Source organism: Phaseolus vulgaris, chromosome 1, assembly GCF_000499845.2.
Source record: "Phaseolus vulgaris cultivar G19833 chromosome 1, P. vulgaris v2.0, whole genome shotgun sequence".
In the NCBI taxonomy this organism is placed as follows: Eukaryota; Viridiplantae; Streptophyta; class Magnoliopsida; order Fabales; family Fabaceae; genus Phaseolus; species Phaseolus vulgaris.
Window position 1 is genome coordinate 33,816,212 of NC_023759.2, and position 15,178 is coordinate 33,831,389.

Consider the following 15,178-nt stretch of genomic DNA (forward strand, 5'->3'; position numbering starts at 1 on the left):
TGAAATTCAACAACTTCTGAGACTGAGTGGAAATTTTAGTGCTAAAACAATGCATAGTGAAAGGAAAAATAATATATTTTATTTCTTGCATGCAAATGACGTACATTTACTCTAATCGAGTTGCAGGAATAAAAAATAGAAGAAGCAAATTGAAAATAAAAAAAAAACAAAAGAAACAAAAAACTGATATATATATATATATATATATATCACAAGCAAATTTCCTTCAAATTCCCCCTTCATGGCCTCTTTCCCCTTCCCCTTTCAAGTTAATAAGGAATTGAAGACCAAAAAAGAGTGTAAGATATGACAAATATAAATTCCATTGTAGAGTAGCTTATCGTAATTTGGCATGAAGATAAAGCTATTATGCATGAACAGATTCATGCAGAATAGGGTACAAAATCTAGTTATCTAGATTCAAGAAAGTTGTTCCACCTTTTAATCTCCTCCACATTATCAAGTTTTCTGATTCCACCGAACCAGCGAGTCCTAGAACCCTGTTCCTCATGCATGTTTCTGTTCAACACTGATCTTCTCCATCTACTCTGGGATTGAAATTGCTTGAACTCCACTACTAACATCTCTGCAACCAAGACAAACATCTATGAAAAATTGAAAGAAAACATTTTCCTTGTAAGAAAAATAACTTATACAGAGAGATACTTTTACCAGAATGTCTTTCTATCACTAATCCAACTTTCAAGAAATAGTCATCATAGTTTGACACTTTCACTTTTCTGGTGATGTGAAAGAATAATTTTCATTCAAGAAATTATACTTACAACTCTTTAAGGTAAAACCTTAAAAAATTGTATCTCATTACTAAAATTTGACTTATATTCATGGTGGGATTTATCTCAGAAATTTGTAAGACTTTACAAAATCTAAAAAAATCTGTACAAGAATTTTCTTTTAGTAAAAATTCAATAGAAAAAACTCAAGAAACATGACATTTTTTCTATTAATTTTTATAAATATTTATTGCTGGTAAATCCTTAATATATCTGCACCTGTAGATGATTTGGTGTAGATAAAAATTTGAAAATTGTAGTTTTAAAACTTGAGATGAATCTTACCATTATGTTGGCAATGGCATTGACTCACATCTTCTTCACATGCTTCCAGATGACCTATTACAGCATACCACCAATCTGCAGCTCATTTAAAACAGAAGTAAGGAAATAGATTACAAGAATATGATTAAGTAGCATATTTGACATAATGTTGTAAGAAGTGCTTTTTGTGAACAAAATTTTCTATAAAGATTTTTAAAATAGAAAAATAAATAAATACAATTTTTCATAAGTTAAAATTACTTTATATAAAAATTAAAAAACATTATAGGAAAAAGTTCTACAAATATTTACTTATAATTTTATCTTATAAAATAATTAATTTTCTTTTTTCATGTAGAAGTCTTTATAAAAAAACTTATCTAAACATCCTAAAGAAAAATAATATTATGTTAAAAAGGAATATATACTCTTAAATTTAAATGAAAACATGTTGAATTAATTAATTACTTACTATAATGGGAATCTTTTCGTCTTCTAATTTGAATCTCAATTTGATCCCCTGGTTTCAAATCATTCATAGAGTTAGACATATAAAAAGCCCTAGTAGAAGTTTCAACAGGTGATATTCTCAACCTATTCCATGGAACATTTCCCTCAATCATTTGCCACCCTCCTCTTGGAGATCTGTCAAATATAAAGCATACATACATAGCCCACAAACAGATCAAAATATGAAAATATACTGAGTTATCATAGTATGTGTTTAGCTTTTTGCTTTTATCTTAGTGTGTGAAGAACAGTATGATTATTGACTTTTTCCTCAATTTTAAGCCAACAACAGTCACAAAATAGTGGTAGTTCATTTTTATTTTGAAGGGGATTGAGTCAAACTATACCTTGCTTGGAAGGTGTTGGTTCTACAGTCATAGCTGACAATGGCATCACAGCAGAATAGGTTTTGATTTCCATTCTACAAAGTTATTCATACATGATATAATGAAATTAAAGCAATGGATATAAATTAGAAATGTACAAAGATAGAAGCAATTGATGATCAATTAGTGTAACCTTGTAAACTTGAAGTGGAAACCAGAAGCGGCCACTCTCTAGACATATGTACAAAGCCATTTTGGAACAATTTTTGAACAAACTAATCAAGTCAATGAAATTTTCCAAGTAAGAATGAAAGCTTAGAGAAGGCCAAACACCACTGAAAGAGCCACATAATCCACTCTGATTATGCTGTAATAACAAGAGGCTTTGTGTGTTTATTTTTGTTGTGTGCCACAGCCACTCTTGGTAAGCAACATCACCAACAAGCCTACCCCATTTCTGCTTGATCAGCTTCTCCCACAAAGCATCACTCCTGGTTTTATCCCTCAAACAGTTACATACTTGTGCCACTCTAAACAAATCCAATGGTGAAAGGCACTCAAGAATGCAATCCAAGGTCCACTCAGGCAAATCTAAGAGAGAATAAACTTTGCAATCTTTTTGCTTCTCCAGCTTAGATACACAGTTCTTCTCAGATGACATTATGATTTGTTGAAACCTAGAGACACCAGATGACTTGAAGTGATTTTGCAGCTTTCAACAATACAAACCCAAAGGTTTGGCTGATTAAGGAGGAATTATCTTACATATGAAACTTCATAGCTTATTGAATTGGCAAGTCAGATTATTAATTGATTTAGTCATTCTTAAGGAAGTTTTATTACATAAAATTAAAACAGTTTTCTAAAGATGAAAATGCTATAATCAATTCAATTTTTTTAAAATATTGTAAAATGACATGTATGTGTGTATTTTTTAACAAATCCTAGGTATCCTTTTGCAAAGAGTCAAGGATTAATCTCTTGATATACTGATATCCAATTTAGAAGTTAGATTCATATGAGATTGAATTTCTTATTAAACAAAGTTATTTATCATTTAGATCACACACTATTCTAAACTAACACATATTTTAATATTTATGAAGTAAAATAATTAGGGGTGACAATTGATAATTTTTTCTTCCTAGCTCTCCTAAATATTTTTATGTAAATAAAATGATGTTAAATCATTAAAAAATTAAAGAATAAATGTTTCTTGTTGACGGTAAATAATAAGGAAATATATTCTAGAAAATATAATAAAATATAATAAAAAATAAAATTTAAACTTATACGTATAAGTATACAAGTGTAAGCAATTTTCAACAGTAAAAAAATTATATTAATATGATATTAATAAAATAATGAATAACAATATCTTATTATATTCGAAATAAATAATTTCAAACAACAATGAATAAAAAAATTATGCAAACTAAGTGGTGGAAAATAACACATATATCAGCATTGCACATTTTATCCATTAACTCACCAACTTGCATTGCCACTCCACAAGTGATGGGAGTTTATCAGAACTGAAAAAAGATATATCTAAAATAACATATGTTAAGCAATAAATCTTTAAGATAGTTTATGAAACCAATTTATAACTTATACTAAAACCATTTTTTTTATCAATTAGTCTTTGGTTATATTTAAATTTAAGAGATAGAAAGTTAAACTTTGAAGCGTACACGACTTGGTCTTATAGACACATCGAATGCACCGTTATACGTTGTCGATAATTTCGGCCTTATTTTCGTTGTTTTATTCATCACCATTCCAGTTATTCTCACTTGGATGTTGATCGATAGAATAAGGACTTTTACGCAAGAACAATGAGTTAAATAATTAACCTTTTGGTTTGGGTAAACAAGATTATATAACTTAATAATAAGATAGGGTGAGGCACAAGTAATGTATTGTACAAGCTTATTTGTCTTTTTTGCGTATCAACATTTATTTATAGGTGTGATGTGTGTTTACCATTTTTAATACTTTAATTCTTTATTTTGTTCATTATACTCTTTTCATATTTTTTATTAATAAATTATTATTTTATTATAAAAATATATTTATTTTACAATTGCATATATAATTTTAAGTATTCGTTTAGTTTATATGTGTAAAAAGGGGGGAAACTATAAAAATAAGAAGGAAAAAATTAGACTAATATATATATATATATATATGAATGCTTAAGCCTATTATTCAGGATTTCTTTTATTCAGAAAGAGTTATATGACCTTCAAAAAGCTAATATGAATTACTGTTTTATGGAGAGTGTAGAAATTGTTTGATGATCAAACAATAAATCGTTAAATAAAAAATCGTCTTTGTCTCTTATGAGTTTGCATCCATCTTAAGGATAATAATTTGATGGCTAGATTGATTAGTATATGAAGTATTATCTAAAAGATTGTTATATATAAATAAGGAAATTTTACATAAGTGATGCAATTTTAGTGGTTAATTATTGAAATAAATATTTTTTAATTAAATAAATTAGTAACACTAGTGCAGAAACATAAAACAAATGCGGTTGTTTTGAATTTATAAATGCGGCTTTATAACCGCATTTGATCAACACGCACTTGTAAATCAAAAAATATAAATGCGGCTATATAGTCGCATTTATAAATACCATTTACAAGTGCGGTTATTTGCTTTAACCGCACTTGTATATGCCGAATCATTAAAAAAAATTAAAAATTTTAAAACATCATCAATCTTGTGTGAAGCCAAGATTGATGAAGAGTCACGGGAGCGAACAACGGTGGCGGCAGCAGAAGCGACAGCAACGGAGCAAACAAAAAAATCCACAAGAAACCACGAAGACAATGAAAGAGTGCTTCAAGACCACTAATGCAAGGAAAAAAACATATATAAGAAAAACGAAAAACATTTATGCATATATTTGTGAAGATGAAGAGGAAAAAAAAGAGTTCAAGAAACTTACATTGCACAAATGGAATGCAGATGCGGTAGAAGGAGACGAACTTAGAGTGCAAACGCGAAACGAAGGCAAAGACGAGAAATAAAGTTTGAAATTGTGTGTGGCGCGCTTCAAAATTTAAGGCAAAAAAGGATTTACGAATGCGGTTAAAGGTATAACCGCATTCGTAAATCAAAATAATTTCAAAAATGCCACCGCGTTTTTTTCGAAAGCGGATAGCGCAAAAGCCGCACTAAATAAAGCGTATCTTTTTTTCTTTTTGCACTAGTGTAAGTCATTCATCATTCTAAAGTTGAGTTTGGAATGAATTTGCTTAAAGGTGTTGTATGACCTAAGAACGAATTTAGTGTCCTTCGTGTGATCCTTGGACGAATTTTTTGTTCAGTGGAACAAATAATTTTTTAATAGACTAAGTGAAGTAGTACCATGCTATGCTATGACCTTTTATTCTTTAAGGTTGACCGTGGAACAATTAAATGACTTAGTATGCAAAATTAACACTACATTAAACCCTAAAGTCATGGAATCTTGGGACAACTTTGTCTCATCATATATTTTGTACGTGTTTAATCTTTGAATTGAGTTTTTATTAATTCTTAATTAAATTGAATAGAATTATTGTATATGTGTTAGAAGGAAGAGGAAGGAGAGTTAATGTATTTAAAAATAAAATAGTTAAGGAAAAAAATAGTTAAACATGTTAAGTTATGTACAGGTATTTGGTGAAGAGAAAAATAGTACAATTGTATACATGTTATTGTCTATATGGACGACTCCTATTGTGATCTTCATGTGTGGGTCGGGTATAAAATTTGGTCTCATGTAAGGAGACCAATAATCTTCATTTTGAACTTAATGAAATTGGATCTTATGAACTTTTAAAATGTTGTGGAGGTTGTAGACTAGGGCAACAAATGTGGTTAGAGATTGAAACTTCTCAGAGTCACACCATCATTGATTTAGTTTGAAAGTGTATGACATAGGTCAACGTCGAAATTGGGGAGTAGTGATATGAATCTAAATAGAAATGACAATAAAATTAGGAATTTAGGGTTACGGAACGGAATAAATTCAAAACAGTAACAATAGAAACCTGGATAAAGGAAGGCGCTACAAACAAAGTTTGTTAACCCTAAGGATGATCGCCATAAGAATTTGTGGATTCTTGATAAGATCGCAAGATGCAAGGAAAAACCTTAGCAGAGAAACACTCTTTAAAATTGTCATATTTGTTCCCCTATTCTGAGTTCCAACAGTGTATAAATTGCAAATTTAGCTAGAGGTCTTTTCTTGTTTGTAAGAAAAATTGTCCCAATGGTTAGGTTGATACTCTTTACTTGGTCCTGAGTTCAAATCCTAACTCTAAATAAAATAATAATATTCCAATCTTGTTGTGCGTGTAATCAACTTAGTATTTTTAAACTGTGGGCCTTCAAAAGATTAGCTGCCCTTAGGCTTGGATGTAATATCTTTACTAGTGCAAAATGTAAAAACAACGACTATTTATTTAATGTTTTTTTTAAAATTAACTTCATATAAGAATAGTCGCATTCTTAAAACATTTCTTACCCTAACTCATTACAAGAAAATCTCGAATTATATACGGATCCGTATGCAGAGTGAACATTCTGTATGTAACTTTCGCACTATGAAGCGGAAAGTAAAAAAAAAAACTACAGTGAATGGGACTCAAAAGCAAGTTCTTTTAGTAACCAAAGAAACTTTAACCACTACACCAAACAAATTCTTTTGTATTATTATGATTTTTATTATATTTATTATTATTAATAATTTGAATAATATTAATATAATTTATATTGTTATTATTATTATTATTAATATAATAATAATAATAATTATTAATATAATTATTAATATAATTATAATTATTAATAATATAATTATTATTAATAATAATAAGTATAAATTATATTAATAATAATATCTATAATAAAAATCATAATATAACTAAAGAACTTGTTTGGTCTAATGGTTAATGCTTTTTCGGTCATTGAAAGGACTTAGTGTCATAAGCACGCCACTTATGTTTTCATACTTTTCCTTTTCTCTTATTAGCTTGTTTTTTGCCATTGCGGGCAAGCTTTTATTTTGGTTCTATTGTGCCTCGCTCGTCGTTGTTGCTGCCACCGCTGCTTGTCCCGCCTTCATTCTTCATCACTACCGTTGCCTTCACGCACAAGGTTGGTGGAGTATGTTTTAAATTTTTTACATTTTTTTAATGTTATTAATGTTATTTATTTTTTATAATTTGTATTTTTTAAAATTTATATTATTTTTGTTTTTATGTTAGAATAGAATTATTAAATTATTAAATAGATTTATATTATTTAATATTTAAAATTAATTCAATTATTTAGTATTTATTATAACTTTTATTTATTATTAATTTATATTATGTTAGTTGTTAGTTTAGAACAGAATTATCGTGTTGGTATAGAGTCCGAGGGAGTTCGACCCTCAGAAATTGATACATGCTGGTATTGAGTCTGGGGGTATTCGACCCTCAACAAACGTGAGATAGAACCACTCATTAGAAAACACCTAAATGACTATTACAAAATATAATGGATTGAAATTGGATTAATTCTATTCGCATAAGTGATGAGTACGAAAAAGGAATAAAATAATTTATACAATTTGCACAACGTAACACGAATAATAGTGGTCATGATGGAGCAAAGATTAGGTGTATGTGCATTAACTGTTTGAATGGAAGGATACTTGATGTTAAGAAAATCAGGGAGCACCTTCTATGTGAAGGGTTTCTTCAATCTTATACAACTTGGACATGACATGGTGAATTATTAAATTTACCATGTGTTTCCGTAACTAAAGAATATGTGGGGTCCACCATGGATGATGCAGTACATGATGATTGGAGGACATGATTTGTGATGTGGGAGCTGAGTCTTTTCCAAAAGCGCATGGATATGGAAGTATCCTGGATCAAGTAACTTCACACGATTATCGGCGGTGTTAAGATTGATGAATTTGAAGGGAATAAATGGATGGACTGATAAAAACTTCACGGAATTGCTTCAGTTGTTGAAGGATATGCTTCCATAGGGAGATACTCTACCTAATCGTAATTATGAGGCCAAAAAGATTCTTTGTCTAATGGGTATGGAGTATAAAAAGATACATACATGTCCTAATGATTGTATATTATATAGGAAAGATTTTGAATTGTTGAAAAGTTGTTTGAGGTGTGGGTTATCACGTTATAAGTTGAAACAAAAAGATGATGATACTATTGAAGAGATAGAAAAGCATGGACCCCAATGAATGATACAAAAAGATGATGATACATGTCATATTTGTTAGAATTTGTAGTTGTGGATCAGGAAGTGCATATAATGATCCTCATTTTGTTGTAAATGTACATTGTTTTTACAAGCAGATAAGCAGTGCAAGAGATAAGGAGTAGGAGATATAGAAATGGGACGGGGGGTAAAGAGAAGGTTGAATTAGGAAGTGGGAGATGAGACAAAGTAGTGTTGTTTAGAAGTCTTTGATTGTCCTGCTAGGCACCAACAACACTTCATGATATAGAGAACCAAGAGCTGGTGGTTATATATTAGGGATTGTTGGAATTTTTTAGTGGATATATCGAAGGCAATAGAACAATTGCATAGTAGTGGTATGCAGTTAGCAGCCAAGTAAAGAAAACGCATAACCAACCATGTCTTGGTTTCACAAGTCTCACTCCACAAATGACTTCTTGAGGAAAAAAAATAAAAGATTAGCTAATGGAATTTGTGAATTTCATGCCACCCTTTGCTAATAATACCTGTGGATATCTTTTACCATGAACCACAATTTCTTTCATATGACTCTTAGATGTTCAATTTTATACTTATAACTAAATAAACTAAGTTTCTCAAAATTTTGTAATATAGAGCACAACATATGTTGATTATGACGAGGACACATATTCATTATATTCAATCTTTAGTATTATTCCGTAGGAATACAAGTTAGGGGTTTAGGGATTTGAAAAGGTTAAAGTAAATGTTTCAGATTTTAAAGATCGACATCAAGAAGATGAAGAAAGATTAATCTACAAATTTAACAATAAAATTCCTCTTATCATCACAGTCATGTTGAGACCCTTGACGATTTTTCTAGACAATATATGAGTTCATGTCTTTATGTTTTGATGATAACAAAAATTGTTTCAATGACTTACACGTATATTGCAAGATCTAAACAATGTTTCTACGACTACAATGTTCATTAGATGGTTTGATAGACAATCTAGGCGTCTATAACATATATTTGTTAGACGGTCTGAGAAGTCCTGTTAAGTGAATAACATAATTCATAGTGAATGTGTTACTTGATTCTAACAATGATTTGTACAACTAGAGTATATATTAGACTCTTCGAGTGTCTACATGTTTGTTCATGTTAGACGATCTGATGAACATGTTGAAACAACTATAGTGTAGAGTAGAGTAGACTCTTTGAGTGTCTACAAGTTTGTTCATGCTAGAAGGTCTCACGAATAAGTTGAACAAGTAACATGTTTTGCTTATAATTGTTAAATGAAATCTTTTGAATTCATATATCTACTAAAAACACTTTCAATTAAAGATATTTTGTGTCAAAAAATAACAAGATTTGAATCTACACGTTAACTCTATTCATTTATGTTTTTCGTATATCTTTTAAAATCTATCCTTTCCTAAATACTATTGTTTAAGTAACTTTGTGAATATCTTCTTGATATATTGTGAATATCTCCAAATCTTCTTTAAATAAGAACAATTTGAATAAATTGAAAATCTCAAAATATTCTGTTTTAGTATCATGTGTTATCTAGAATGAAATAATTTTCTAATTATGTTTTGACTTTTTTATACTTACCCATATTGAAAATACTGTTGAATTAATTTCTTAAATAGATTCAAAGTGAAAACAAATAAGAAGATTACAAATCCAGACTTTCTAATTTGAGCATCTAACACGAAATAGATAAGATTCTGTAATATCCAATCTTAACAAAATCATGTAGGAGGGAACGAAATAAAAAGATTTATAAAGAGATTGGAGGGAAGAACAAGAGCAAGAAAGTCAAGCAACAAGAAGATATGTGATCTTGTTGAATATATTGATAGTTGTAATGAACGTCAAATCAAGCCATAAGAACTTTTAGGTTTTTGGGTTGAGTGTGAAACCATTGTAATACTTCACTTTGTGAGGTTATACTCGTGTGAGCTTTCTTTGTGTTATCTTTGAGAGTGTTTCTTGTTTCTTTTGGGAGTTCTTAATCTTAGGAGGTTAAGAAGGTGTAACCTGGAGTAACATGGAAATGTGATGATACTTGTATAATCAGTTGGTTAGTGGAAGCTCTTAAGAAGTTTCTTGAGGGAACTGAATGTAGCTCGGGTTTTAGTGAACCAGGATAAATTCTTATGTGTTGATATCTCTTTACTTTTACTGTTGGTCATTATTTGTTATTTGTTTTATTATTCTGGTTAGACGGTCTGCCTAGATGATTATGCTAGACAATCTAATTTGTTCTCATTAAACAGTTTATTGGACAATCTATCTTTATCCTCTACAAAAAGAGTCTAAGACTATTCAAATTCCCCCTCCTTCTAGAGCCAACTGCACCTACAAGTCAAATCCAAGTTTGAACAATTAATTGATTCAATTAATCAACTAAACCGGTTATACAAATTAAATTAAACTATCATTCAACCTAATATGTATTTAATTATCGAATCAACGTTCAATCTATTCCTAATTAAATTCTAAAATTAGAAATGCAATTTGCAATCAGAAAGATCAAAACCGAGATTAGAGAAAAGAAGAACAAACTAAGAGTGTTCAACGATTGGTGCAAAATTCAATTTGATTTATTTGATCTTGATTCCATGAATTGATCAATAATATTTAGTTCTCCATGGATGAAAACACATGTCGATGAAAACACATGTCAGAAAAAAGAAAAGAGAAGAACAAAAGAAAAATACAAAATAAAAAAAAGAGCAAAGGAGATGAAAGACAATTCTTGATTAAACAAATGTGGGTTGATAAAGTGGAATTAAAGTTAAGCTAATAAAAAAAAATTCAATCTGCAAAAATTCATTTACAAAATTTCAACAAATCTATCACAACTTCAAAAAAAATCATAAGAAGTAATATAGAACTTCAAATCAAAGAAAATCATATATTCATTTTCAAGTACTAAAAATCTATAATAAAATGCAATTGAAATCAACCAAAAATAATTTCTACGGAACAAAAATTATGCACAAAATAGTGACCAAAAGTCAAATGAATAAAAAACACAAGATTAAATAAAATATTACATTGAAATCAATTTATTCCTATTATAAAGAAATGAGTTAATCTCAATAATGACATTACACACGTTCTAATTAGAGAGTAATGAAGATTTCTTCTTGTAAATCGAAAGACGGAGGACAACAAATTTTTGTTGGAGGAGCATCTGAAATGTACAAAACACAATTAATAATATATAATATATAGTGGCAAGAAAAAGGAAATTAGCATAGACATGAAAATAATTTATTTATCTAGATAAAAAAGTATTTCTATTGAAAATAATATTTTTGTCTCCCATGGCCTAACATTTATTTTTTTCTATCATTCAGTTCAAGTCAAACTAATCCTAGTTTTTTGTTATTCATTTCATTAGAAACTATATATTGCACAGATCTAACCATGCCAACCCATCAGCATATTTATGATCTCGTATGATTTATTGACGAAATTTGAGTAAATAGTAAAGAAGGAGAATTTAGATTGACCTTATTCAAAACTTAGAAACAGAGTTAGAGACCACCCTTCGTGATCGTGGCATGTCACTCCAAACTATCTGTATAAAAGGAGATTATTTTTTATGCTAAATTTCAATTTTATTCATTTTTTCGTCATCATATTAAAATCTATTTATATTTTATATACTTTTTACTAGTATTTTTCACCTCTGCGTGGTATAGAATAAGTATTTATTTTCATGTAACTAAAATTCATAATAAATATTAATTTGATATATATATATGCATAAATTATATAATAATCAAAATTTAAATTAATAAACATTAATATTTTTCAATAATATATCATTAATTTATAATACAATGTTATTTTAATCACTCGCAATTCAAAACAATCCAAAATGTTAACCTAGTTTGAAATTTATTATAAATGTGACAGAAGAGTCAAATTCTATAGCATATTTGAAAAAAAAAACTGGAGAGAGAATATGTAAAAAGGAAGAAGTTGGAAACAAAATTCTTAAGAAAACAATGATTTGGAAGAAAAGAATTAACCAAACATGTTATTAAAGCCTGCTTGCAAAGTTATATATACAGGAGTTTGACGCAGTGGGAAATGTTTCTCCCATCTTTGGATCTCCTCCTCACTCTGAAGCTTTCTAATTCCTCCATAGCATCTACTTGCTTCTTCATATTGCTCCCCATTTCTGTGTAGCTTTATTCGTCTCATACTTGATCCTTCAGAGTATTGCTTGAACTCCAAGATCAATGTGTCTGTCAGTAAAGGAAATTAGATACACGCAAACGAGTGAGATAGCAACTTCTTCTGCACTAATAATATATATATATGATTCTTCTTCAGAGAATAAAGACAGGAGTCAGTGTTGGTGCTGACTAAGAAGAGTACAATTATTCCATATTTTTTATTTATGTGGAAAGTGAGAGTGGTACAATACAATGTGAGAGGAAGTTTGTTCATGCTAGCTTACTATTTGTGGAGAAAAAAAAGATTTCTTACCAGAGTGGTGACAGCTGCAGAAGTTCTCATTTTCATTACAGGATTCCAGATGACCAATAACAGCATAGCACCAATCTGCAATCCATTGATTAGGCATTACTTTATGGTAATTGACAAAGCTTGTATAAGAAAACTTAGAAATAAAATGAAATTAAATAAGAAGAGTTGAAGAATATATGAAAGAGGAAAGTAATTGCAATGGATCGAATCAAAGCTAACGTTTGGTCCATTTTATTTTGAAGTTTATAAGCTATTGTAAAGAAATAAATCATTTTATATATACCTTCACCCAAATAGCTTCAGTATAGAATTCAGCCATTTTATTTATTCTTATATCTTGAAATTTGAAATAAAGTAACAATAATTAACATTAATGTTTTGTTAATCTTTCTTTTCAGAGTTTTCTTGATATTTAAAAAAATGTACATATTCTTCAAATTTTTGTTTGCTCCTATTTCACAGTTTAAAGAAAAGGGAAATCAAAAATAAGTTGAGCAAACTAAACATAACCACCAATTGTTTTGTTTCATCAACTGACCAAACCATTGGTCATATCTTAAATAATATCTATAATTTTTAATTCAGGTAAAAGTCAATATGAAATCACAATACAAAATGTAAACATGCAACCCAAAAGGTTATACATTAATGTTAACCTAAACGTCCTACATCCAAATTTATGTTACAACTATACGAAAACAAAGTGACAAGAAACCTACCATAAGGAGTTTCTCTTCTAAATCTCCGTTGGATCTCAATATGATCACCTGGTTTCAGCTCTTGCAAACAATCACAGACGTATCTAACACATGCAGGAGAATCAACTGGAGGAGCTCTCAGGTTATCCCATTGGATGTTGTTGCCCATTATGTGCCAACCACCACTTTGTTGTCTACAATTATGCATTACCTTCAATTAATTCAGATATTTAATGTTGCTAATTTTCATTTCTTAATCTCGGATTAGAAAAATAACCACACTAAATAGTACTTTCCCTCCTCATTTGTGATCTCCCTTTACCTTGCTTGAAAGTTATCGGATTTGGAATCATATCTAACTAAGGCGTCACGAACAAAGACTCCCTGAGAAAGAGAAACATAGTGATCTCATGATAAAATTTTCTTAGTGAAAAGTATAACCAATAAGCTAGCCAGAAAGGGTTTACCCTGTAGACTTGAGCTGGAAACCAAAACTTGCCATTCTCTAGAGAGAAATACAAGGACATCATAAAGCTATTTGACAATGAGCTATTAAGATGGCTACAATCTTCTACATATGATCTAAGGTATAACATAGGCCAAATACCATTGAAAGATCCCAATGATCCCTTCTGATTGATTTGTTCATCCAATTGGTTAATTTGTTTCTCCTTAGTTGTTGTGATATGCCATTGCCACTCCTTGAAAGCAACATCACCAATGACTCCACCCCATTTTTGCTTTATATGGACTTCCCACAAAGGATCACTTCGACATCTATCCCTCAAACAAGTACACACTTCAGTCATTCCAACGAGTTCCTTTGGTGAAAGAAGCTTTAGAATGCATTCCAAAATGGGTTCTGGAAAATGCAAGAGAGAAATACTGCCTCCGGGTTCAATGTTATCCATGGTATTGTCAAAAGAATGCATATGAGATAGAGAAGTAGTTGGCTAGGGTACTCTTGTGTGCTTCCTTGAGGCGTATATATGAATGGACAAAGATTATATGATCAAAGTTCTTTAAAAGAATTAGCAAATTTTTTATTTTTGCTTGTTTTTGAAGCATTTAATGTTATGGTCTTACCTAGTAACATTATTATTTTCTGTCATTTGTCACTAGAGACATTTTCCTCGTTGATTACGTGATGGCCGGCCACTCCTTTGTGTGGCATATTGTATTTTAAAGCGATATATTCAGATTAAATTTTAGTTAATTGAGAGAGACAAAATATTTCTTTATAATGTCCTATGTGGACTGCAAGATTGATCTCAACCTAGTTATCAATGTTGCCGTTTGGATAGATGAACTCACTGTGTCTTGGTTTACAGCTTACCACCCAAGTTTTATTGCAATCTTAACCATGTACGTACTAAGCATCAATGTAATGCAATTATTTTAAGGAAATGGAGTTAAATTTATATTGCAATTAGGAAATTGGCATCTTTTGTCAATAATGCAATGAGGCAATTTTAATTTATTTTGGTAAATATGACATAGTTAGAGATTATTCATCATCGAAAACTCATCATCAAGGTTTTAAAGGTCTTCAATGCATATAAGGTGTGTATTATTTTTCTAACATGATTTATTGTGAACCATGGACCACTGACCCACTTGGAATCGTCACTATAAATGATTGAATAGAAATCAATTTTAGAAAAAAAATAATTTGTTGCGGTTTCTCTTTAGGAATTTGCTGAATTTTCTTGACAGCAAGCTAAGGTTTTCCTCATCACTATCATCACTTGAATCTTGCTTTCCCTTGTGTGTGGATGCTTTCAAGGCTATGCTCCTTGTGTGCTTATCTTCACTCTCTTGAACATTGAGTCTATTCAT

The 15,178-nt window shown here is 30.0% G+C and overlaps 2 protein-coding genes across 2 annotated transcripts; both read right to left on the minus strand.

The window, feature by feature from the left end:
* Positions 1-410: 410 nt before the first annotated feature.
* Positions 411-2,555, minus strand: LOC137816156 (F-box protein At2g26850-like). The gene is made up of 5 exons (XM_068619240.1): positions 2,088-2,555; positions 1,916-1,989; positions 1,531-1,703; positions 1,080-1,154; positions 411-586 (listed from the first exon to the last, which is right to left on the minus strand). The coding sequence occupies exons 1-5, from the start codon at positions 2,553-2,555 to the stop codon at positions 411-413; spliced, it is 966 nt and encodes a 321-aa protein (XP_068475341.1).
* Positions 2,556-12,109: 9,554 nt separating this feature from the next.
* On the minus strand, positions 12,110-14,250 carry LOC137815910 (F-box protein At2g32560-like). The gene is made up of 5 exons (XM_068619018.1): positions 13,807-14,250; positions 13,662-13,723; positions 13,361-13,533; positions 12,642-12,716; positions 12,110-12,397 (listed from the first exon to the last, which is right to left on the minus strand). The coding sequence occupies exons 1-5, from the start codon at positions 14,248-14,250 to the stop codon at positions 12,174-12,176; spliced, it is 978 nt and encodes a 325-aa protein (XP_068475119.1). The 3' UTR covers positions 12,110-12,173.
* Between the last annotated feature and the right edge of the window lie 928 nt (positions 14,251-15,178).